The sequence below is a fragment of the Coregonus lavaretus genome (assembly GCF_964263955.1).
Source record: "Coregonus lavaretus genome assembly, chromosome: 29".
NCBI classification, from domain to species: Eukaryota; Metazoa; Chordata; class Actinopteri; order Salmoniformes; family Salmonidae; genus Coregonus; species Coregonus lavaretus.
Genome location: NC_140016.1, coordinates 28,447,035 through 28,472,223, shown reverse-complemented (window position 1 = coordinate 28,472,223; position 25,189 = coordinate 28,447,035). Strand labels below are relative to the sequence as shown.

General features: G+C 44.4%; 1 protein-coding gene across 4 annotated transcripts in view; it reads left to right on the top strand.

The window, feature by feature from the left end:
• rnf130 (ring finger protein 130) overlaps positions 1–24,610 on the top strand; it is a 77,755-nt gene extending 53,145 nt beyond the window's left edge. For 2 of the 4 annotated variants that reach the window (XM_084147211.1, XM_084147209.1), the window contains exons 6-10: positions 5,839–5,921; positions 16,396–16,492; positions 17,185–17,407; positions 20,070–20,163; positions 20,882–21,081. In XM_084147211.1, coding sequence (XP_084003337.1) covers positions 5,839–5,921; positions 16,396–16,492; positions 17,185–17,407; positions 20,070–20,163; positions 20,882–20,900 — 516 coding nt within the window. In that variant the 3' untranslated portion in view covers positions 20,901–21,081. Of the gene's footprint in view, positions 1–5,838; positions 5,922–16,395; positions 16,493–17,184; positions 17,408–20,069; positions 20,164–20,881; positions 21,082–23,720 lie in introns of those variants that run through there. The other 2 variants (XM_084147212.1, XM_084147210.1) reach the window with 1 other exon arrangement.
• Positions 24,611–25,189: the final 579 nt, after the last annotated feature.

The following is a 25,189-nucleotide window of genomic DNA, read 5'->3' as shown; positions in this document are numbered from 1 at the left end:
CTTGAAAATCTGCCATTAATGACACAGATCTGCTTTATTTTAGCAGAGGCCTATTTCACACAGGGACTGGGGCCTCATTTTTTAACTCTGCATACGTACAAAATATACCCCAAAACGTGCGTGTGCCAGTTTTCACACAAAAGTTGCCATTCTCTGTTAAAGTAAAAAAAATGTACTTTAACAGAGAATGCGCTTAACTTTAGACCATTCGTGTGCAGAATTTCTGGTGGTTGAAGTATTGCATTGCAAACAGTATTTGATTCAAATGGAAGATAAGATTACACACATTTTCATAAAAAACAGGAAAATATAACAACAAGATGCAATCATTTGCCGTTAGTGAGAAGATACATTTATTTTATCTTTGCAATAAAATGTTTAACAAATAGAGGACTATTTCCTCACGTTTTCCGACTGTGATGGTTTCATACTCCCAAAGTAGCCTAAACAAAATAGGATACAATTCCTCCCATCTCTCATTTAATTAGGCCTACTTCACAGTACTAAATAGATAAGCTACAGTGAGGGGAAAAAAGTATTTGATCCCCTGCTGATTTTGTACGTTTGCCCACTGACAACGAAATTATAAGTCTATCATTTTAATGGTAGGTTTATTTGAACAGTGAGAGACAGAATAACAACAAAAACATCCAGAAAACGCATGTCAAAAATTTAAAAAATTGATTTGCATTTTAATGAGGGAAATAAGTATTTGACCCCCTCTCAATCAGAAAGATTTCTGGCTCCCAGGTGTCTTTTATACAGGTAACAAGCTGAGATTAGGAGCACACTCTTAAAGGGAGTGCTCCTAATCTCATCCTTCTTCTTCCTCCAAACACGGCGAGTGGAGTTTAGACCAAAAAGCTCTATTTTTGTCTCATCAGACCACATGACCTTCTCCCATTCCTCCTCTGGATCATCCAGATGGTCATTGGCAAACTTCAGACGGGCCTGGACATGCGCTGGCTTGAGCAGGCGGACCTTGCATGCGCTGCAGGATTTTAATCCATGACGGCATAGTGTGTTACTAATGGTTTTCTTTGAGGCTGTGGTCCCAGCTCTCTTCAGGTCATTGACCAGGTCCTGCCGTGTAGTTCTGGGCTGATCCCTCACCTTCCTCATGATCATTGATGCCCCACGAGGTGAGATCTTGCATGGAGCCCCAGACCGAGGGTGATTGACCGTCATCTTGAACTTCTTCCATTTTCTAATAATTGCGCCAACAGTTGTTGCCTTCTCACCAAGCTGCTTGCCTATTGTCCTGTAGCCCATCCCAGCCTTGTGCAGGTCTACAATTTTATCCCTGATGTCCTTACACAGCTCTCTGGCCTTGGCCATTGTGGAGAGGTTGGAGTCTGTTTGATTGAGTGTGTGGACAGGTGTCTTTTATACAGGTAACAAGTTCAAACAGGTGCAGTTAATACAGGTAATGAGTGGAGAACAGGAGGGCTTCTTAAAGAAAAACTAACAGGTCTGTGAGAGCTGGAATTCTTACTGGTTGGTAGGTGATCAAATACTTATGTCATGCAATAAAATGCAAATTAATTACTTAAAAATCATACAATGTGATTTTCTGGATTTTTGTTTTAGATTCCGTCTCTCACAGTTGAAGTGTACCTATGATAAAAATTACAGACCTCTACATGCTTTGTAAATAGGAAAAACTGCAAAATCGGCAGTGTATCAAATACTTGTTCTCCCCACTGTAGAAAATCTGTGGAGGGAGCTGAAGGTTCGAGTTGCCAAACGTCAGCCTCGAAACCTTAATGACTTGGAGAAGATCTGCAAAGAGGAGTGGGACAAAATCCCTCCTGAGATGTGTGCAAACCTGGTGGCCAACTACAAGAAATGTCTGACCTCTGTGATTGCCAACAAGGGTTTTGCCACCAAGTACTAAGTCATGTTTTGCAGAGGGGTCAAATAATTATTTCCCTCATTAAAAAATGCAAATCAATTTATAACATTTTTGACATGCGTTTTTCTGGATTATTTTTGTTTTTATTCTGTCTCTCACTGTTCAAATAAACCTACCATTAAAATTATAGACTGATCATGTCTTTGTCAGTGGGCAAACGTACAAAATCAGCAGGGGATCAAATACTTTTTTCCCTCACTGTATTTCAAGTAGGCCTATTTCGCTCTATATAATCTGATCCGGATTGCGGTTAAAATGTTGGCTACATTAACATAATGGTAGAACAGACAGTTCACCTTGTAATTTCAAATGTCTCGAGTAGGCCAAGGCAATGTTTCAGAATTCGCGGGCAGTGAGCATATTTAGGTTGGGGGGAAAAGTTGATGCAAAACATTGTTAAATAAAATGTTTCGCAAACTTCACAACAATTTTTTATAGTTTTTTATTTATTTCAGAAATAGTCACAGTCCTTTGCTGAATATTACAGTGAAAGTCTGAGTCACTGTAAAACATTCTGGCACCACTTTCAAGAACATTTGATCTAATTTGTCATGGCTCTTTCTTTTAGAAACTGCTGTGGCCTAATGCCAAAAATTCCAAATCAAACAGCAAACAGCGTTATTTTCACCATAAAAGTTCAATGATGGGCGTTTTCCGGGTGGAATTATAATGCTCGTTCACGATGTGCACAGTTTACGACAGGTAAGATTTATATAATGGGAAACATGCGCATGTATAGCATGCGGCAAGTTTATAAATCTCAATATTTTTAGACATACGCAATCTTTTCAGAAATGGCGCACACAGATATTTAGTGTGACATTTACGCAACGGTTATGAGGCCCCTGGTCTGTGCCATGTGCCTTGGCCTCATTCTGTGCCAGCAGTCGCTGTAGATGACAACATTCATATTTAATCAGGTGGCCATTTACAGCAGCCTGCCTCACTTGCAGTGACAGGAAGTCAGGGTCGCGGGGGAAGGGTAGCGGACTCCCCGGGGTCTTAAAGGGAGTCTCCTACCCGACATAAGCCCCCTCCCCCTCCGCCCCACTAGGTCAGATGAGCCTCACAACGACAGTGGGGAGAACAAGTATTTGATACACTGCCAATCTTGCAGGTTTTCCTACTTACAAAGCATGTAGAGGTCTGTAATTTTTATCATAGGTACACTTCAACTGTGAGAGACGGAATCTAAAACAAAAATCCAGAAAATCACATTGTATGATTTTTAAGTAATTAATTTGCATTTTATTGCATGACATAAGTATTTGATACATCAGAAAAGCAGAACTTAATATTTGGTACAGAAACCTTTGTTTGCAATTACAGAGATCATACGTTTCCTGTAGGTCTTGACCAGGTTTGCACACACTGCAGCAGGGATTTTGGCCCACTCCTCCATACAGACCTTCTCCAGATCCTTCAGGTTTCGGGGCTGTCGCTGGGCAATACGGACTTTCAGCTTCCTCCAAAGATTTTCTATTGGGTTCAGATCTGGAGACTGGCTAGGCCACTCCAGGACCTTGAGATGCCTCTTACGGAGCCACTCCTTAGTTGCCCTGGCTGTGTGTTTCGGGTCGTTGTCATGCTGGAAGACCCAGCCACGACCCATCTTCAATGCTCTTACTGAGGGAAGGAGGTTGTTGGCCAAGTTCTCGCGATACATGGCCCCATCCATCCTCCCCTCAATACGGTGCAGTCGTCCTGTCCCCTTTGTTTCCACCTCCATGCTTCACGGTTGGGATGGTGTTCTTGGGGTTGTACTCATCCTTCTTCTTCCTCCAAACACGGTGAGTGGAGTTTAGACCAAAAAGCTATATTCTTGTCTCATCAGACCACATGACCTTCTCCCATTCCTCTGGATCATCCAGATGGTCATTGGCAAACTTCAGACGGGCCTGGACATGCGCTGGCTTGAGCAGGGGGACCTTGCGTGCGCTGCAGGATTTTAATCCATGACGGCGTAGTGTGTTACTAATGGTTTTCTTTGAGGCTGTGGTCCCAGCTCTCTTCAGGTCATTGACCAGGTCCTGCCGTGTAGTTCTGGGCTGATCCCTCACCTTCCTCATGATCATTGATGCCCCACGAGGTGAGATCTTGCATGGAGCCCCAGACCGAGGGTGATTGACCGTCATCTTGAACTTCTTCCATTTTCTAATAATTGCGCCAACAGTTGTTGCCTTCTCACCAAGCTGCTTGCCTATTGTCCTGTAGCCCATCCCAGCCTTGTGCAGGTCTACAATTTTATCCCTGATGTCCTTACACAGCTCTCTGGCCTTGGCCATTGTGGAGAGGTTGGAGTCTGTTTGATTGAGTGTGTGGACAGGTGTCTTTTATACAGGTAACAAGTTCAAACAGGTGCAGTTAATACAGGTAATGAGTGGAGAACAGGAGGGCTTCTTAAAGAAAAACTAACAGGTCTGTGAGAGACGGAATTCTTACTGGTTGGTAGGTGATCAAATACTTATGTCATGCAATAAAATGCAAATTAATTACTTAAAAATCATACAATGTGATTTTCTGGATTTTTGTTTTAGATTCCGTCTCTCACAGTTGAAGTGTACCTATGATAAAAATTACAGTCCTCTACATGCTTTGTAAGTAGGAAAACCTGCAAAATTGGCAGTGTATCAAATACTTGTTCTCCCCACTGTATGTTTTGTTCTCTATATTGATCTCTGCATGGCAAGCTGGTACGGATCATTTTCTTTTCTATACAAGCTGTCAGACTTTATCAATATTCCCATACCGGGAACTCCAATACCCAGAAGTACTGCGCATCCAATTTTGCCAGCACCATGACTAGTTCTGATGGTTTAGTTGGTTGGAACAAAGTTAAGTTGGCAATTTGATAACTATAAGTGACTTTGGATAAAAATCTTAGCTGAACACAGACCGTATTATTATTATTATTACTTTGTATCAGTATTTTACATTGCCTTGTCCCACATCTAAATGGGCTTAACCAACTGACTATTGTTGGCATGCAATTGTATGGTCGTATGGGGCCACCATTGTACACAGTCAGTGGAGCTATCTAAAGCACATACATGTCAAACTAGGCTAGTGTTCCCAGGTATGACTAGAGCGATAGCAGACAGTGGGTCTGTGTTCTCTCAGAACCCTGTTCCTGTCATATCGATCAGCCCCTCCCTGCTTGCTCGGGTTAATTCAGTCCCCGACCAGGCTGGGCTGGGCGCTGGTATGTCCTTGTGCCTCTGTGGCGGCTTCTCCTCTGTCAGTAGAGAGATAGCCATACTCCATAAATAACATGGCTTGATTCTCTCTTTTCTCTTTCTCTTTTCTCTTTCTCTCTCTTTATCACACTCTCTCTACTCTCTCTCATCACACTCTCTGTATCACACTGTTTCTATTTTTCTCTTTCTTTCTCACACTTTCTTTCTCTCGCTTCCCCCACCTCGCTCTCTCTCTCTCTTTCTCTATGCCCTCTCTGTCAGTCTCTCTTTGCTGCCATATTTTCAATCTATCACACCATCCTCCCTCTCTTCCTTGGCTCGTGTTTTCAGTGTCATCCCACTGTCTGACTGTCTTTCACTCAATCTCTCTCTACCCCTCCACCCCTTTCACACCTCTTTCTCTCTTCTTCTCTCTCTCCCTTACCACCCCCTCCTCCCCTCTCTCTCTCTCCCTCTTTTCCGCACGACACTGACTGATGGACATGCCAGGACAGTTAGTCAGTCACAGACACGTCAGTCACAGACACTGACCATGTTAGGCACCATTTCCACCTCAGCCTGTTGAACAAAACAGCCATTTGTAACCTGGTTGATAGTGAATATGAATGGTCAAAAGTGAAGTATCTGTTTCATTGTCACTGTTCATTCACTTCCTCTGTAATTGATGACTTCCTGTTCATTGTGGCTGTCTAACACTGACTGTCCTGTTTGTCTTCTGTGCTGCAGGAGACAGACCCGGACTTCAACCACTGCGCTGTGTGCATCGAGGGCTACCAGCTCAACGACGTGGTCCGCATCCTGCCCTGCAAGTGAGTGTGTGTGGGAGGGGGGTGTGTGTGGACGTGTTTAATTCGACCAGAAGTCCCCACAAGAATAGTTTTTTAAAATGAAGACCAGCTGGGGACATTTTGTTAGTCCCCACATGGTCGAATGCTATTTCTAGGGGGTTTAGAGTTATGGTTAGAATTACCATATTTTCCGCACTATAAGGCGCACCGGAGTATAAGCCGCAGCAGCTAAATTGAATGATGTGTACATATATAAGCCGCACTGGACTATAAGCCGCAGCAGCTAAATTGAATGATGTGTACATATATAAGCCGCACTGGACTATAAGCCGCAGCAGCTAAATTGAATGATGTGTACATATATAAGCCGCACTGGACTATAAGCCGCAGCAGCTAAATTGAATGATGTGTACATATATAAGCCGCACTGGACTATAAGCCGCAGGTGTTTTAATGTTTAATTACCATATGAAAGCTTTTTTTGACTTTTTGCATTGAGACAGTTCTTCCCGCTGGCGTCTCCAACGTCTCACCATTGACTCATTGATGCCAAGGCTACGTGCAGCAGCTCTATTTCCTTCTTTTACAGCCAGATTGACTGCCTTTAACTTAAAAGCTGCATCATATGCATTTCTACGTTTGTTTTCCATAATGAGGGTTTGTGCATGAAAACTTCCTTTGCACAAACTGTCTCGCTCTCGTAATGTCTGTCTGTCTTGCTCTCGTTCTGTCTCTCGTTCTATCTCTCGTACCACTCTCGGTTCCACTTTTACTTTTGCGCGCTACCTGTCTCACTCTTTTCCGGCCTCCAGCTTTTCCTGCTGGAGCCCGCCGCTTAAAGGTGGGGGGCGCGGACCGGTCATAGAGCCCGTAGAGTTAAAGTTGGTGGACTGTAACCTGTAAAATCCATACATTTAGGAGGTCTTCTAGTGGCCGTTAGCTGTAAAAATCCATAGATTAGCCGCACCGTTATATAAGCCGCAGGGTCGAAAAATTGGAAAAAAGGCGCGGCTTATAGTCCGAAAATTACGGTAGTGTTAGGGTTAGAATTAGGTTTAGGGTTAGGAGCTAGGGTTAGTTTTAGGGTTAGGAGCTAGGGTTAGGCTTATGTTTTGGGGTTAGAGTTAGGTTTAGGTTTAGGGGTTAGGGAAAATAGGATTTTGAATGGGACTAAATTTTGTGTCCCCACAAGGTTAGTTGTACAAGACTGTGTGTGTGTCTAGGTATGTCCTAGTACCTACAGTATATACATCCTAAGCCAGGAGTTTTAGCTGACAGCCTGACACATCCATTGCACCTCTTACACGCGACAGACACTCACTCAGATTCGGAATGCAACATGTCCGCTATCCACTCATTCTCAATGTCACACCATCCACTTACATCCCCTCCCTCCTCCTCTCCTTCCCTCCCTCCTCCTCTGACGTGAGTTCTACCCATCCCTGACATCTCTCCTCCTATCTGAGGTAATCACCACACTCATCCGTCACACAGCGCCCCTCCCTACTTCCCTCCCTCCTCATCCCCCCATCAGATCCGTCTCACACCTTTCCTGCTGCTCTGCTCAGTGGGACGACTGTACTGACGCACATCAGGCTAGACCAGAGACACGCCGTACCGCAATTTAGCTGTAGGTCATTTGCATATATATATATAGATACATTTGAAGTCGGAAGTTTACATACACCTTAGCCAAAATACATTTAAATTCAGTTTTTCACAATTCCTGACATTTAATCCTAGTAAAAATTCCCTGTCTTAGGTCAGTTAGGATCACCACTTTATTTTAAGAAAGTGAAATGTCAGAATAATAGTAGAGAGAATTATTTATTTCAGCTTTTATTTCTTTCATCACATTCCCAGTGGGTCAGAAGTTTACATACACTCAATTAGTATTTGGTAGCATTGCCTTTAAAATTGTTTAACTTGGGTCAAACGTTTTGGGTAGCCTTCCCACAATGAATTGGGTGGATTTTGCCCCATTCCTCCTGACAGAGCTGGTGTAACTGAGTCAGGTTTGTAGGCCTCCTTGCTCGCACACGCTTTTTCAGTTCTGCCCACACACTTTCGATAGGATTGAGGTCAGGGCTTTGTGATGGCCACTCCAATACCTTGACTTTGTTGTCCTTAAGCCATTTTGCCACAACTTTGGAAGTATGCTTGGGGTCATTGTCCATTTGGAAGACCCATTTGCGACCAAGCTTTAACTTCCTGACTGATGTCTTGAGATGTTGCTTCAATATATCCACATAATTTTCCTTCGTCATGATGCCATCTACTTTGTGAAGTGCAACAGTCCCTCCTGCAGCAAAGCACCCCCACAGCATGATGCTGCCACCCCCATGCTTCACGGTTGGGATGGTGTTCTTCGGCTTGCAAGCCACCCCCCTTTTTCCTCCAAACATAACGATGGTCATTATGGCCAAACAGTTCTATTTTTGTTTCATCAGACCAGAGGACATTTCTCCAAAAAGTACGATCTTTGTCCCCATGTGCAGTTGCAAACCGTAGTCTGGCTTTTTTATGGCGGTTTTGGAGCAGTGGCTTCTTCCTTGCTGAGCGGCCTTTCAGGTTATGTCGATATAGGACTCGTTTTACTGTAGATACTTTTGTACCTGTTTCCTCCAGCATCTTCACAAGGTCCTTTGCTGTTGTTCTGGGATTGATTTGCACTTTTCGCACCAATGTACGTTCATCTCTAGGAGACAGAACGTGTCTCCTTCCTGAGCGGTATGACGGCTGCGTGGTCCCATGGTGTTTATACTTGCGTACTATTGTTTGTACAGATGAACGTGGGAACTTCAGGCGTTTGGAAATTGCTCCCAAGGATGAACCAGACTTGTGGAGGTCTACAATTTCTTTTATGAGGTCTTGGCTGATTTCTTTTCATTTTCCCATGATGTCAAGCAAAGAGGCACTGAGTTTGAAGGTAGGCCTTGAAATACATCCACAGGTATTTACATTACATTTTACATTTTAGTCATTTAGCAGACGCTCTTATCCAGAGCGACTTACAGGAGCAATTAGGGTTAAGTGCCTTGCTCAAGGGCACATTTACGTCATTTAGCAGACGCTCTTATCCAGAGCGACTTACAAATTGGTGCATTCACCCTATAGCCAGTGGGATAACCACTTTACACTTTTTTTATTTTATTTATTTTTTTTTGGGGGGGGGGGGGGGGGGGTAGAAGGATTACTTTATCCTATCCCAGGTATTCCTTAAAGAGGTGGGGTTTCAAATGTCTCCGGAAGGTGGTGAGTGACTCCGCTGTCCTGGCGTCGTGAGGGAGCTTGTTCCACCATTGGGGTGCCAGAGCAGCGAACAGTTTTGACTGGACTGAGCGGGAACTATGCTTCCGCAGAGGAAGGGGAGCCAGCAGGCCAGAGGTGGATGAACGCAATGCCCTCGTTTGGGTGTAGGGACTGATCAGAGCCCGAAGGTACGGAGGTGCCGTTCCCCTCACTGCTCCATAGGCAAGCACCATGGTCTTGTAACGGATGCGAGCTTCAACTGGAAGCCAGTGGAGTGTGCGGAGGAGGGGGGTGACGTGAGAGAACTTGGGAAGGTTGAACACCAGACGGGCTGCGGCATTCTGGATGAGTTGTAGGGGTTTAATGGCACAGGCAGGGAGGCCAGCCAACAGCGAGTTGCAGTAATCCAGACGGGAGATGACAAGTGCCTGGATTAGGACCTGTGCCGCTTCCTGTGTAAGGCAGGGTCGTACTCTCCGAATGTTGTAGAGCATGAACCTGCAGGATCGGGTCACCGCCTTGATGTTAGCGGAGAACGACAGGGTGTTGTCCAGGGTCACGCCAAGGCTCTTCGCACTCTGGGAGGAGGACACAACGGAGTTGTCAACCGTGATGGCGAGATCATGGAACGGGCAGTCCTTCCCCGGGAGGAAGAGCAGCTCCGTCTTGCCAGGGTTCAGCTTGAGGTGGTGATCCGTCATCCATACTGATATGTCTGCCAGACATGCAGAGATGCGATTCGCCACCTGGTTATCAGAAGGGGGAAAGGAGAAGATTAGTTGTGTATCGTCAGCGTAGCAATGATAGGAGAGGCCATGTGAGGATATGACAGAGCCAAGTGACTTGGTGTATAGGGAGAATAGGAGAGGGCCTAGAACTGAGCCCTGGGGGACACCAGTGGTGAGAGCACGTGGTGCGGAGACAGCTTCTCGCCACGCCACTTGGTAGGAGCGACCGGTCAGGTAGGACGCAATCCAGGAGTGAGCCGCGCCGGAGATGCCCAGCTCGGAGAGGGTGGAGAGGAGGATCTGATGGTTCACAGTACCAAAGGCAGCAGACAGGTCTAGAAGGACAAGAGCAGAGGAGAGAGAGTTAGCTTTAGCAGTGCGGAGAGCCTCCGTGACACAGAGAAGAGCAGTCTCAGTTGAATGACCAGTCCTGAAACCTGACTGGTTTGGATCAAGAAGGTCATTCTGAGAGAGATAGCAAGAGAGTTGGCTAAAGACGGCACGCTCAATAGTTTTGGAAAGAAAAGAAAGAAGGGATACTGGTCTGTAGTTGTTGACATCAGTGGGATCGAGTGTTGGTTTTTTGAGAAGGGGTGCAACTCTCGCTCTCTTGAAGACGGAAGGGACATGGCCAGCGGTCAAGGATGAGTTGATCAGCGAGGTGAGGTAGGGGAGAAGGTCACCGGAGATGGTCTGGAGAAGAGAGGAGGGGATGGGGTCAAGCGGGCAGGTTGTTGGGCGGCCTGCAGTCACAAGTCGCAGGATTTTATCTGGAGAGAGGGGAGAAAGTGGTTGACGAAGTCATCCACAGAGAGAGCGGGGGGGGGGGATTCAGCAGGGAGGAAAATGTGGCAAAGAGCTTCCTAGGGTTAGAGGCAGATGCTTGGAATTTAGAGTGGTAGAAAGTGGCCTTAGCAGCAGAAACAGATGAAGAAAATGTAGAGAGGTACACCTCCAATTGACTCAAATGATGTCAATTAGCCTATCAGAAGCTTCTAAAGCCATGACATCATTTTCTGGAATTTTCCAAGCTGTTTAAAGGCACAGTCAACTTAGTGGAATTGTGATACAGTGAATTATAAGTGAAATAATATGTCTGTAAACAACTGTTGAAAAAATTACTTGTGTCATGCACAAAGTAGATGTCCTAACCGACTTGCCAAAACTATAGTTTGTTAACAAGATATTTGTGGAGTGTGTTGAAAAACGAGTTTTAATAACTCCAACCTAAGTGTATGTAAACTTCTGACTTCAACTGTATATAACACCACAGGAATATGAAAACAGGAAGAGCGAAAATTAAATTCTGTATGTGTGCAGGTCAGGTGAAAATTCATAATCCATAAAAATCCAGTTTTTACTACCTGTCAATCACCTCTGGTTTGACCATTTGAATCTGATTTAGGATCAGTTGTAGGACACATACAGCATGTGTTGGTTTAGTGGATCACTAAGCTTTACAAAGGAAGTGGAAAATGTAATGTCTGTCAGAGTTGACATTTAAGCTCTTGCCAGGAAAAAAGAGGGGGAGGGAGGGAGAGAGGGAGGAGCTCTGGCTAAATGGAGACTGGTCTGTTTTGGAAATGCAGACGCTCTTCTATCAAGGCCGTCGGGTCTCGCTGCACGCTGTGAGTCGTAACCCCTGCGAGCTCGCTCCGGCTATGTTTAGACCCAGTGCTGCCAAATGACCTCCAGGTTCATCCAGCACCCCCACACCCCCACACATACTTAAACGTCCTCCTCCTCCGACACACACACTCTGCAACGTGCGCACGCACACACTTAGGCTCATAATCCCGCAGTCGCGGGCACTCTCTTTCTCTGTCTTCGTATACACACACACACACACCCTGTGCCATCTGCCGTGTCCTCTCTGGCCTTTGCAGATGGAACTAAGAAGCTGGACTAAGGGATAGGACACTGCTGTAGTCATCACAGTCACTCTCAAGACGTGTCCCAAGGTGCCCTCCTGAAGACATGTCAAGACATATCAATCATTCAGTCAGAACATGGCACATCCAGAGAGTGTTGCTCTACTTGCCTCCTCTCTTTCATCTGCACTGATGTGAAAGAACTGGACAGGTGAAAGACGATTCCCAGTAGGTATCTGACCACATTGCTTTCACCAATCCTGTCTCTGCAGATGAATGAGAGGAGATTAGGAGAAAAGTTTTCCTAGACTTTGGAGATGCACCCTTGGTCTTGAGTAGCAGCTGAATCTGCCGGCCAATCTCTGCATAGTTGCATTAGGGCTGTGTTTTGTTTGGCCCAACTGACGCAAGGACGATGTACCCACTCCTTCTTCAGTCCAGAACAGACCAGCTCAGGTCAGATATCAGAAATGTAAACACAGTCCAGGACTGAACTGGCCAAGCGTTAATGCTCTCCATCCATCCTGCTTATCCAGTCTCTGTCAAAGAGGAGCACTCAGATTGCTGTGAGAAGGGGAAGTGAAGGAGACAGGTCCTTCTTATGAGGCTGAAAGGGGAGGTCTTCTTCACGTATGTCCTCACAGAAGTTGTGGACATGCTGATAGTCTACATGTTTCAAAATCTCTATCTAGCATTAAAGGAAATTGAAAAGTTGTCTGGCCTCAAAACCTGCTATCGTTTATTTAGGTAATAGACATAATGCAATGCAGGATAATCACCATTTCCAAATGAACGGATACATAAGTGTCAGAGTTAAGCTAGCTAAAGAGCTCATTTTTGTCCTCAATCCATAGGTAGGCTAATTACAGATTTAGAGTAACGTGTGCGATTTACTGGTCATGGTAGTGGTTCAAAGCTAAATGTACCCTTGGTTTCTGCCCTTCATTGCTATCTGTGTTTTTAGGGCACACTGCAATGATACCAAGAATGCACTAGTGGTTTTTCTGGGCAACCTCAGTATTTGTAGTTTAGTAGAGGAGCCAGAAACTAAGACTTGATCCGATGGCAAAACACATGGATTATTCACACGGACTTGGAGGATAGAGAATGAAGAGAGAGGGATGAAATGAGGACAAACGAGTAAAAGGGCTGTTTATGTAGAATGGAGTTTATTGGTCCTTATCATGTGTGTGCATGTTGCGTCCTCCTCTGTGTTCATACAGTATCTCTAACCACCAACCCCACTGGTGCCTCCCTTAAGTACACACTGCTATCCCCAATCAATAACTAAAAGCATTGAAGTAATGGGAGGACACTTGACGACCACTCAATTTGTGTCTCTGTACATTTAATATCAGTCTATAGGACAGTGTTGTCAATGGAGGGGTGTTTTTCTGGTCAGATTTAGATGGACTGACGGACTGACAGGCAGGCTGGTAGACAGAGACAGAACAGTCTCAACAGCCAATTATTGCAGGATATCCAAGGATATGCAGTAAGAACAACCACCAGTATTTCAGTTCTCAAACCAAAGCACAATTTTCTCACAAAACTCTTTTCAGACAGGCAGGCAGAAAGGTAGACAGATATACAGGCAGGCAGGTAGGCAGGCAAACATATTAGATGTCATATCAGATGCCATATGGATAAACCAAATATACCAACCAAGAAAGGAAAAACAAACAATTTATCCTGGTTGGTATGTTGCTGTTTTTCTGTGATGCCATCTGGTATGGTATCTAATAACCCGTCTGTCTGTCCGTCACATTTTTTCTCTGCTCTAAGAAAGTCCTTATTCCTTATATAGTGCACTACATAGGGCAGGGTTCTTCAATTCCGGTCCTGGAGGGCCGAAACACTTCTGTTTTTTATTTCTACCTGGTAGTTAATTGCACTCACCTGGTGTCCCAGGTCTGAATTAGCCCCTGATTAGAAGGAGAGGATGAAAAACAGAGGTGTTTCGGCCCTCCAGGACCGGAATTGAAGAACCCTGACATAGGGAATAGGGTGCCATTTGGGATGCAGACAAATGCTCTGAGCGCAATCTCTCCCAGACTGTAGTTTCTCACTTATAGCATACAGAGACAGATAGCCACACTCGTTACAGTCACGCACACAGGCTGCTGAGGGGAGGACGGCTCATAATAATGTCTGGAACGAAGCAAATGGAATGGCATCAAACACATGGAAACCATGTGTTTGATGTATTTGATACCCTTCCACTTTTTCCACTCCAGCCATTACCACAAGCCCATCCTCCCCAATTAAAATGCCACCAACCTCCTGTGGCACACATATTCAAACTGTGAAACAATCAAACTGAAACACAAGCTCTTATCCGAGTCTCTCTACATGCAGGCTTATCCAAAAGTCCCTCTCTTGCAGCGCTGCTTCTGACTGCACACTGACTTTCTCCCCAAGCCATTCTATTGTAAACAGACTCCTCATTAATGTATAAAGCCCTTGTTTTCTGTGCCTGCCTTGAAAGGCAATAAACAGTGCTAGAGGCCCGGTGCCCCTGCTGCAAGAGGCTTTGATAAGGAACAGCACTTTACACTCCATGCCCAGGAAATGCCAGGCTATGTTAGACAAGCACTTAGCAGAATCAACCGTTGCACTTTTATGCTTGTCCTTAGGTGTATTTGGAGGCTAAGTATTTTCTATTATGCATTGTTGGTACTCGCACTTAAGGAATCGTTCTTTAGCGATAATGGGGCCTTGTATTGTTTTATGGATGCTCATCATAAGGATCTTTAATGTTTAAATGGTTTGCGTACCATGCCTTTGATAAAGGCATTAAGGAGTTCAGGTAGACAGGTCCTTTGAAGTGCAGTGAAACTGGCTGTCCGTCTTTATTTAATAATATGGAACAGACCATTCATTTTAAACAAGATTATGTTTCTCTCAGATCCACAATGGCCGCCTTGTGTCATAAGACACACAATGTCCATTTTGTGTCAATGTTGCCCCACAATGACCACTGTGTCTGTAAAGCTTGACTCGTTTCCTTTTTCCACAAGCTTTCCGCTGCCGTTAAAGACACACCAGGCCCTCCTAGCCGGTTCAAACAGAGCAGTCATTGTCCAGTCGCAGGATGTAAAGGGGAGAAAAGAGGTCCAAAGCAGACTTTGAAGAGCCCCATGTCGGCCTCCTAATTGTCCCTAGAATTTCTAAGCAAACAGCGGGAGGCAGGGCTTTCTCCTATAGATCTCCATTTTTATGGAACAGTCTGCCTACCCATGTGAGAGACGCAGACTCGGTCTCAACCTTTAAGTCTTTACTGAAGACTTATCTCTTCAGTAGGTCATATGATTGAGTGTAGTCTGGCCCAGGAGTGTGAAGGTGAACGGAAAGGCTGGAGCAACGAACAGCCCTTGCTGTCTCTGCCAGGCCGGTTCCCCTCTCCACTGGGGTTCTCTGCCTCTAACCCTGTTGCAGGGGCTGAGTCACTGGCTTGCTGGTGCTCTTTCATGCCGTCCCTGGGAGGGGTGCGTCACTTGAGTGGGTTGAGTTACTGACGTGATCTTCCTGTCTGGGTTGGCGCCCCCCCCTTGGTTTGTGCTGTGGTGGAGACCTCTGTGGGCTATACTCGGCCTTGTCTCAGGATTGTAAGTTGGTGGTTGGGGATATCCCTCTAGTGGTGCGGGGGCTGTGCTTTGGCGGAGTGGGTGGGGTTATATCCTTCCTGTTTGGCCCTGTCCGGGGGTTTCTTCGGATGGGGCCACAGTGTCTCCGGACCGCTCCTGTCTCAGCCTCCAGTATTTATGCTGCAGTAGTTTATGTGTCGGGGGGCTGGGGTTAGTTGGTTATACCTGGAGTACTTCTCCTGTCTTATCCAGTGTCCTGTGTGAATTTAAGTATGCTCTCTCTAATTCTCTCGTTCTCTCTTTCTCTCTGAGAACCTGAGCCCTAGGACCATACGTCAGGACTACCGGGCATGATGACACCTTGCTGTCCCCAGTCCGCCTGGCCTTGCTGCTATTCCAGTTTCAACTGTTCTGCCTGCGGCTACGAAACCCCTACCTGTCCCAGACCTGCTGTTTTCAACTCTTAATGATCGGCTATGAAAAGCCAACTGAGAGACCTGAGCCCTAGGACCATACGTCGGGACTACCGGCCGTGGTGACTCCTTGCTGTCCCCAGTCCGCCTGGCCTTGCTGCTATTCCAGTTTCAACTGTTCTGCCTGCGGTTATGGAACCCCTACCTGTCCCAGACCTGCTGTTTTCAACTCTTAATGATCGGCTATGAAAAGCCAACTGAGATATATTCCTGATTATTATTTGACCATGCTTGTCACTTATGAACATTTTTGAACATCTTGGCATGGTTCTGTTATAATCTCCACCCGGCACAGCCAGAAGAGGACTGGCCACCCCTCATAGCCTGGTTCCTCTCTAGGTTTCTTCCTAGGTTTTCGCCTTTCTAGGGAGTTTTTCCTAGCCACCGTGCTTCTACACCTGCATTACTAGCTGTTTGGGGTTTTAGGCTGGGTTTCTGTACAGCACTTCGAGATATTAGCTGATGTAAGAAGGGCTATATAAAATAAAATTGATTGATTGATTGATTGATTTGGGGGCTTGTTTGTGGAGGTGGCTTCGTGCTCTTCAACCGTGTTCTTTGTTTCTCTGTCTCTCTCTGCACAGACATGTCTTCCATAAGCTGTGTGTGGACCCCTGGCTGAACGAGCACTGTACCTGCCCCATGTGTAAACTGAACATCCTCAAAGCTCTGGGCATCATGGTGAGTATTAGTGTAGTCAATGTCTCAATGCCTTATCAGTGGACATTTGTTAGAAGTCAGTATGTCAATATTATCCGGCAACGCCAGTAACGGTTTGGCCTCAGACCTTTTTTTTCTGATCTGATCACACACTACTCTTGACCCAAATAATGAGAGGAAAAAGATAGCCTTATAAGATATTATGTAAACATGTCTCAATTTCATATGTTTATGTTGATTAACAGTAGAATACAACAGAACATTTCACAGTCTATTAAACTGCATGTGTTGTTTTGTAGATTAAGACGTTATTTACCCAGATTGCCCTTCACATGCTGCTCCCAGTCATTGTGACAGATCTTTATCCAGGCGATTGCGTAACCCTCTGTTTATGCCAACTGTTTATGACCTCATCCATAGCCCTAGTATGCCCCCTGCTGGCAAGGTATGGAACTATTGCTCAGACACCAGAAATTAGAGTCATACCAGAACAGACTAAAGTGGTATCATTAGATGAGCTGCTACAAGAGCTACTTGCTCAGAAGTTAGGGTTAAGGTCAGGGTCGTGGTCAAAATCGGGGTCAGCGATCAAAATATCGAGTTCTTTCTAGCGTGAGCTAACATTGGCCAAAGTTAATATGACACAAATTGGACTTTAACCACTAGCCATAACATTCCCCTAACCCCTGTGTTTTTTTTACTTTACCCTTTAGCCCAACCTGCCGTGCGTGGACAACGCCGGCTTTGACATGGACCACAGGATAGGGCGCAGCCAGACGATGGCCAGCCAGCGGACGGCCCTGGTGGACCTGTCCAGTGAGACGTCCATCAGCCTGGAGCCCCTGCAACGAGGCCACCCCGGTACCGGACCCCAGATCCCCTCCGAGAGCGGAGAGCTCACCCCCCGCTCCGGAGAGATCAACATCGCCGTCACCAGTAAGCAGCTTCCACCTCAGACACTTTCTTTGCTTCAACTCAAGTTTGGATTTGATTTGAAGTTACATTATTGATATGAAAGGTTATAAAATTGTAACAAAATAGAACAGAAATTCTCTCTGGTTTTCATTTATTCCTCTCTGTTTTTCAACCTTTCGAGTTCAGGCACACTCTTTGACCCACACACCCATTAAAAGTGTCTCACAATTTTATTTGATCCTGGCAAATCAGCATGCAAGCTCCGTTTTTTCATAGCTCAAAACACTAAGTGAAGGAATTAACCTTGACAAAATAAAACTAAAATGTCTCTGGTTATGCTATTTAAATAATTAGTGAAGGCAAAACTGACTTTTTTAAACTGAATAACTAGAGTAGCAAAATGTTTACTGGAGCTGCAAACCTTTGACATATTGACTTGACACACACACACAAAATACAGTGCTATGAAAAAGTATTTGCCCCCTTTCTAATTTTCTCTACTTTTGCATATTTGTGATACTGAATGTTATCAGATCTTCAACCAAAACCTAATATTAGATAAAGGGAACATAAGTGAACAAATAACACAACAATTACATATTAATTTCATTTATTTCATAAACAAAGTTATGCAACACCCAATTCCCCTGTGTGAAAGAGTAATTGCCCCCTTACACTCAATAACTGGTTGTGCCACCTTTAGCTGCAATGACTCCAACCAAATGCTTCCTGTAGTTGTTGATCAGTCTCTCACGTCGCTGTGGAGGAATTTTGGCCCACTCTTCCATGCAGAACTGCTTTAACTCAGTGACGTGTGGGTTTTCAAGCATGAACTGCTCGTTTCTGATAGAGAGCAGAATTCATGGTTCCTTCTATTAAGGCAAGTCATCCAGGTCCTGAGGCAGCAAAGCATCCACAAACCATCACACCACCACCACCATGCTTGACCTTTGGTATGATGTTCTTACTGTGGAATGCAGAGTTTTCGTTTTCGTTTTAAACTTTGTTTATGAAATAAATGAAATAAATAATGTAATTGTTGTGTTATTTGTTCACTTATGTTCCCTTTATCTAATATTAGGTTTTGGTTGAAGATCTGATAACATTCATTATCACAAATATGCAAAAGTAGAGAAAATTAGAAAGGGGGCAAATACTTTTTCATAGCACTGTATATATCCGAAATCCCTCCCTGCCCCTCCATACCTCACTTCATCCCCTCTTTTGACACACACACACACACACACACACACACACACACACACACACCAGAGACTTGTCTCTTGTAGGTCACTCACCCCCCTCTGACTCTCGCAGCCACTGTCTGTTTAATCCATAATCCCTATCCCATCCTAATCCTAAACCCAACCATGAGAAGGCAAAAAGCACAACTGGCAAAAAGCCATTCTTGAAAAATAAGAACATGCACTGCAGTTATTACGACAACTACTTCTATACTGTTCTTTCACTTATAGCTAGTAATTGTAATTCAGTAATGCATACAACACTTTGAATGAATAGCTAATCAGTGTGAATAGTTCAACATCTGAATAATAGAGTGAGTAAGAGTTGTTATATAACTCTTAGTACCTAAATCTGTTTCAGGATAGGCCTACTTCCATAAATGAATCAAAGTCATTCTTATCTAAATCCACCCAATTTATGCTGTTTGATAATGTGACTCAATTTCCTCTAATTTCTGGTAAACCTTAAAAGGCTCATGTAGTATATGCCTGCTCTCTTTCAATTTGTACAGTTCCACTGACTTTACATCAGTACTATACACTGAGTATACAAAACATTATGATCCCTTATTGATGTCACTTGTTAAATCCACTTCAATCAGTGTAGATGAAGGGGAGGAGACAGGTTAAACAAGGATTTTTAAGCCTGGAGACAATTGAGACAGATTGTGTATGTGTGCCATTCAGAGGGTGAATAAGAAAGACAAAGGATTTAAGTGCCTTTGAACGGGGTATGGTGGTAAGAGCCAGGCGCACTGGTTTGTGTCAAGAACTGCAACGCTGCTGGGTTTTTCACGCTCAACAGTTTCCCGTGTGTATCAAGAATGGTCCACAACCCAAAGGACATCCAGCCAACTTGATACAACTGTGGGGAAGCATTGGCGTCAGCATGGGCCAGCATCTCTGTGGAACGCTTTCAACACCTTCTAGAGTCCATGCCCTGACAAATTGAGGCTGTTCTGTTCTGAGGGCAAAGGGGGGGGGGGTGCAACTCTATATTAGGAAGGTGTTCCTAATGTTTGGTATACTCAGTGTACATGCATTGTAGAGATACATGTAGGCCTACATACACATCTGTTTCTCTTTCTGTCGCAGTTGGTGTGTGCTGTGTGGGTGCCTCTGGATACATGTGTGTCTGTCTGTCTGTGTATGTGCACATGTGTATAACACTCTGTCTTTAAACTACGCCCGTGCTTCCAGGTCTCTATCTCCTGTCTTCAAGCTCATCCTGCCTCTCTCCTCTGTCGCTCTCCTCCTCTGGATCTTAAGGACGCACCTTTCTTCATCTTCTCGTCTCTTCATCCTCCTGACTTTTCCGCCTCACATTGGTTTTCAAAGAGAGGAAAGATCTTTTGTGTTTTCCTGTGGGGACTCGTCGGTTTTTAACCCATTGCATGGTGGGCTGCAGTGACCCCCCCCCCCTTTCCTTCTATTGACAGAGGAGTGGTTTATAATCGCCAGCTTCGGCCTTCTCAGCGCTCTCACATTGTTCTATATGATCATCAAGGCCACTGCCAGCTTCTCCAGCCCTGAGTGAGTACCACCATCCACTTCCATAGTTAAACCTTTCTACTACTGGATTCAATTGTACTTTCAATCAAGATTTGGTTTCATATAGTCTTGAACTGGGGATAGTCCTGATGGCTTTGTCACAGAATATTGTTGTCTATTTCATTTCTATTTAACTAAACCAGCATCCAGGACTATACTCCTGGATTTGTGGATATCTGAAATTGTCTCAACTCTGACTACTTTGAACCATTGCCATACAATGGAGTTTGAATACAGTCCAGACAGATGCAAAACAGTCTGAGATTATTATTCAGATGTGGCAAACTTGAATGAATCGAAAAATACTTTAACAGCACAATTGTAACATAGTGTATATTTGTACTCTCGTCAAGTACAGTTGACATGGGTACTGGCATGTATCTAATACATTTGCAGTTAGAGAGTAAAAAAAGTAATGAAATATTGGATTGTACATGTCTGCACATCAATTAACGGAGACAGTGTGAGTACTGTTTCACAATATTGCCCAATAAAGTAGCACTAGATCAGAACAACCATTTACGGAAGCCACAGCCTCCATCCATCCCCTCTACTCAAAAAACTGCAAATGTGTTAGAGCCTTACACAAGAGAAAAATATTTTTTATGTTCAGATCAATTACATTTCCCTTCTCTGATCCTACTTGCATGCCATTTCTTTGTTCTGCTACTTTATTTTCTAAATGTCATTTATCTTCCAGCCTGGAGTGGGAGGAGTGAAGACGCCCCTCTAGACCCTTTCTCTGCCGGAGCCTCATGGCAATGTTGCCTTCTTGTGCCATATTCTTCTGTATTGTATTTCTAAGCTTGTACTACTGTACCTTCCTGTATCGTTAGTTGTCATTTTTGTTGTTGTAATAGGGCAAAGCGCTATGAGACATTAAACCACTGTGGATCCCTCCTTTTGACTTGTTATGTGACTGTGAGAGTGTTGTATTTGTTTTCCTACATTATCAGGACCACAATGTCCTGAACTTGTTCAAATGCTATTTTAAGCTGAAGGGTTAGGTTTTGGGTTTTGGGGTTAGGTTTTGGGTTAAGTTTAAGGGGTTAGGGAAAATAGGATTTTTAATGGTCAAACTTTTTTACACTCCAAAAAGTCCTGAAATTTCACAAAAACAAAGCTGTGTGTGTGTTTGTGTGAGTGTGCGTGTGTTACTATATTTATTGAAAGACACCCATTATTCTTGTGCACCTAAACCAGACAGACACACACACACCTCCCTACAGAAAGTTGAAGTTTAATGTTCTTCTGTGCTCATATGTGACCATGACTGAGTGTACAAAACATTTGGAAGACCTTAATATTGAGTTGCACCCCCTTTTACCCTCAGAACAGCCTCAATTCGTTAGGGCATGGACTCTACAAGGTGTCGAAAGCATTCCACAGGTATGCTGGCCCATGTTGACGCCAATGCTTCCCACAGTTGTGTCAAATTGGCTGGATGTCCTTTGGGTTGTGGACCATTCATGATACACATGGGAAACTGTTGAGCGTGAAAAACCCAGCAGTGTTGCAGTTCTTGACACACTCAAGCTGGTGTGCCTGGCACCTACTACCATACCCCCCATTCAAAAGCACTTACATATTTTGTCTTGTCCATTCACCCTCTGAATGGCACACATACAGAATCCATGTCTCAATTGTCTCAAGGCTTAAAAATCCTTCTTTAACCTGTCTCCTCCCCTTTATCTACACTGATTTGAAGTGGATTTAACAAGTGACATCAATAAGGGATGATAGCTTTCACTGGTCAGTCTATGTCATGGAAATAACTTGTGTTCCTAATGTTTTGTACGTTGTGTATATTTGGCAGTAATGCAATACTATCCCCAGAAGATGGCACTATTTCTTAGCTATTACATTACATGTCTAACCTCACACATCAGAATCGTCAGGCCACAAACCTTCACATAACACTGCTTAGATCTTATTGAGGTATGAATGATATTGATGATTACTATGATTCAAAAGGTGGTCCAGGTGATCTTCCATGTATCGCTCTCTTGACTTGAGGTTGTATAGCAGTTTGAGGATCATTGAGGATTCACAATGTCACGGTTTGACCTCAGCATGTCACACACTCACACTTTTACTCAACTGCAAATGTCCATGATGGTGTCCAATCCCAGTGACTCCTGTAATGAGGTTTACAGATGCTAAAGATGAAATGATCAAGTATGAATAACTATACATTTTTATTTGTTGTTTGTTTATGGTGCTAGGCATCAGCTTTTCTAGATACACTACATGGCCAAAAGCATGTGGACACCTGTTCGTCGAACATCTCATTGCAAAATAATGGGCATTAATATGGAGTTGGTCCCCCCTTTGTTGCTATAACAGCCTCCACTCTTCTGGGAAGGCTTTCCACTAGATGTTGGAACATTGCTGCGGGGACTTGCTTCCATTCAGCCACAAGAGTATTAGTGAGGTCAGGCACTGATGTTGGGCGATTAGGCCTGGCTCGCAGTCTGCGTTCTAATTCATCCCAAAGGTGTTCAACGGGGTTGAGGTAAGGGCTCTGTGCAGGTCAGTCAAGTTCTTCCACACTGATCTCGACAAACCATTTCTGTATGGACCTCTCTTTGTGCACAGGGGGCATTGTCATGCTGAAAAAGGAAAGGGCCTTCTCCAAACTGTTGCCACAAAGTTGGAAGCACAGATTCGTCTACAATGTCATTGTATGCTGTAGCGTTAATATTTCCCTTCACTGGAACTAAGGTGCCTAGCCCGAACCATGAAAAACAGCCCCATACCATTATTCCTCCTCCAAACTTTACAGTTGGCATTATGCATTCGGGCAAGTAGCGTTCTCCTGGCATCCGCCAAACCCAGATTAGTCCGTCGCACTGCCAGATGTGGAAGCGTGATTCATCACTCCAGAGAATGCGTTTCCACTGCTCCAGATTCCAATTGCGGCGAGCTTTACACCACTCCAGCCGACGCTTGGCAATGCGCATGGTGATTTTAGGCTTGTGTGCGGCTGCTCGGTCATGGAAACCCATTTCATGAAGCTCCCGGCTAACAGTTATTGTGCTGACGTTGCTTCCATAGGCAGTTTGGAACTGTAGTGAGTGTTGCAACCGAGGACAGACGATTTTTGAGTGCTACGCATTTCAGCACTCAGCGGTCCCGTTCTGTGAACTTGTGTGGCCTACCACTTCGCGGCTGAGCCATTGTTGCTCCTAGACGTTTCCACTTCACAATAACAGCACTTACAGTTGACCGGGGCAGCTCTAGCAGGGAAGAAATCTGACGAACTGACTTGCTGGAAAGGTGGCATCCTATGACAGTGTCATGTTGAAAGTCACTGAGCTCTTCAGTATAGGCCATTCTACTGCCTATGTTTGTCTATGGAGATTGCATGAATGTGTGCTGGATTATATACACCTGTCAGCAATGGGTGTGGCTGAATCCACTAATTTGAAGGGTTGTCCACGTACTTTTGGCCATGTAGTGTAAGTATCTTACTGGCAGATGATATGTAATATTTCTTGGTGTCACTGACATTGACATTTTCCCATGTTCCTTTGCAGGTGGCCACTTCTTCAACCGGAACTCCCTGTCCCCGCGCAGTGTGGTCTGTGAGATGGAGCTTCCCGACATCCAGGCATCGCTCGACCTCTACGATGACAACAAGTCGTGAGGGTCGTCGCCGTGGTTTCGACCCCCAGTCTAAGGGACGGATGGCCTTGTACCTTCCTGCACACCGGCGAGCCTTTGTGTGTGTGTGTGGGAGGGGTTATGGAGGGCCACGGGCGGCTCAACAACTTAGACGACAACCTTGACTAACCTGTGGAACATCGACAATGACATGATAACATCAAAGACTTTCTTCCAATGCAGAATGTACTATTATTACCTGTCAAAAAGAAGAGGGGAAATACTCGTCCTCTCTCCTCCTTTCTTTTACACTTTCATTTAGAAAAATGTTTTTCTCCTGAGAGACTCTTTGAAATCTGTTTCTAGATGCGGTAGTGGGGAATTAACCCTTTCTAGTCTTACTTTGCAGTATCTCGGTGTATCGTCCATTTGAAACGAGCTAGAAAAAAGAAACAACGGGTTTCAGTGTAGCCTACTTTCAGCATCCTACAATACATCTGTAAGCTATATATGATTAGCAAACCGTCATTTTATTTAGCTTTCTTTGGATCTTTCTTTGTGAAGGCAGCAATAGAAAAGCAGACTGTTTCTTCCCTGGTGGACCAGTTGGCTCTGTTGTATTTACTATGCTACCTAAAGGACAGTGGAGAGGACATTTTGACTTGTGGGCCATGTCCAGACATGCCCTCTCTCTTCCTATATATGGCCAGTGACTGGTGCAAGAATAAGACCAGTGGAACAATTGACATGCAGCTATGTGACGTTCTAAACTCTGTGACAAGCAGTGTTACTTCCCTGTAGCAAAAGCAATGTGTCTCTGTATAAAAAAAAAAATGAAATTTGAACGTGTATTTAAAAAAGCCTATGAAATACCCACAGCGTGTACTAATCAGCCCCCCAGTGAGGGGGACCTAGTGTGTATATGTATGTATATATATATATATATATATATTTACATATATTTACATATATACAATCTATATACATTATATATCTCTAAAGTGGCCTCTTAAAGCAGTTTGTTTTCCTTTCTCAATCTTGTACATGCTCAGGTGGAAGGCTTTGTCCTCTGTTCTTGTTGTCCCTTTGTGTTCTAGTCTTTGCATCTGATATTTGAGATGATGATGGTGATCGATGTGACGCGGGGAGGTGAGTGTGTGTCACAGTTTCTGGTCACTGTGTTACATACAATATTGCCTCACCATTAAAAGTGTAATTATTGCCTACGACCTGTTGATTGTGTTGCCCCGTTCTGTGTCCCCGTTCCAATGTGTGCACTTCTAACTGAAATGCAGCCAAATGTCATGAACCTTTCAGCTGGAGTTTGGAGAAGATTCTAAAATGTTTTTTGGGTGGTGAAAGCCTTGCACGGCAAAACATTTCAGAGGGTTGTTGGTTAAAC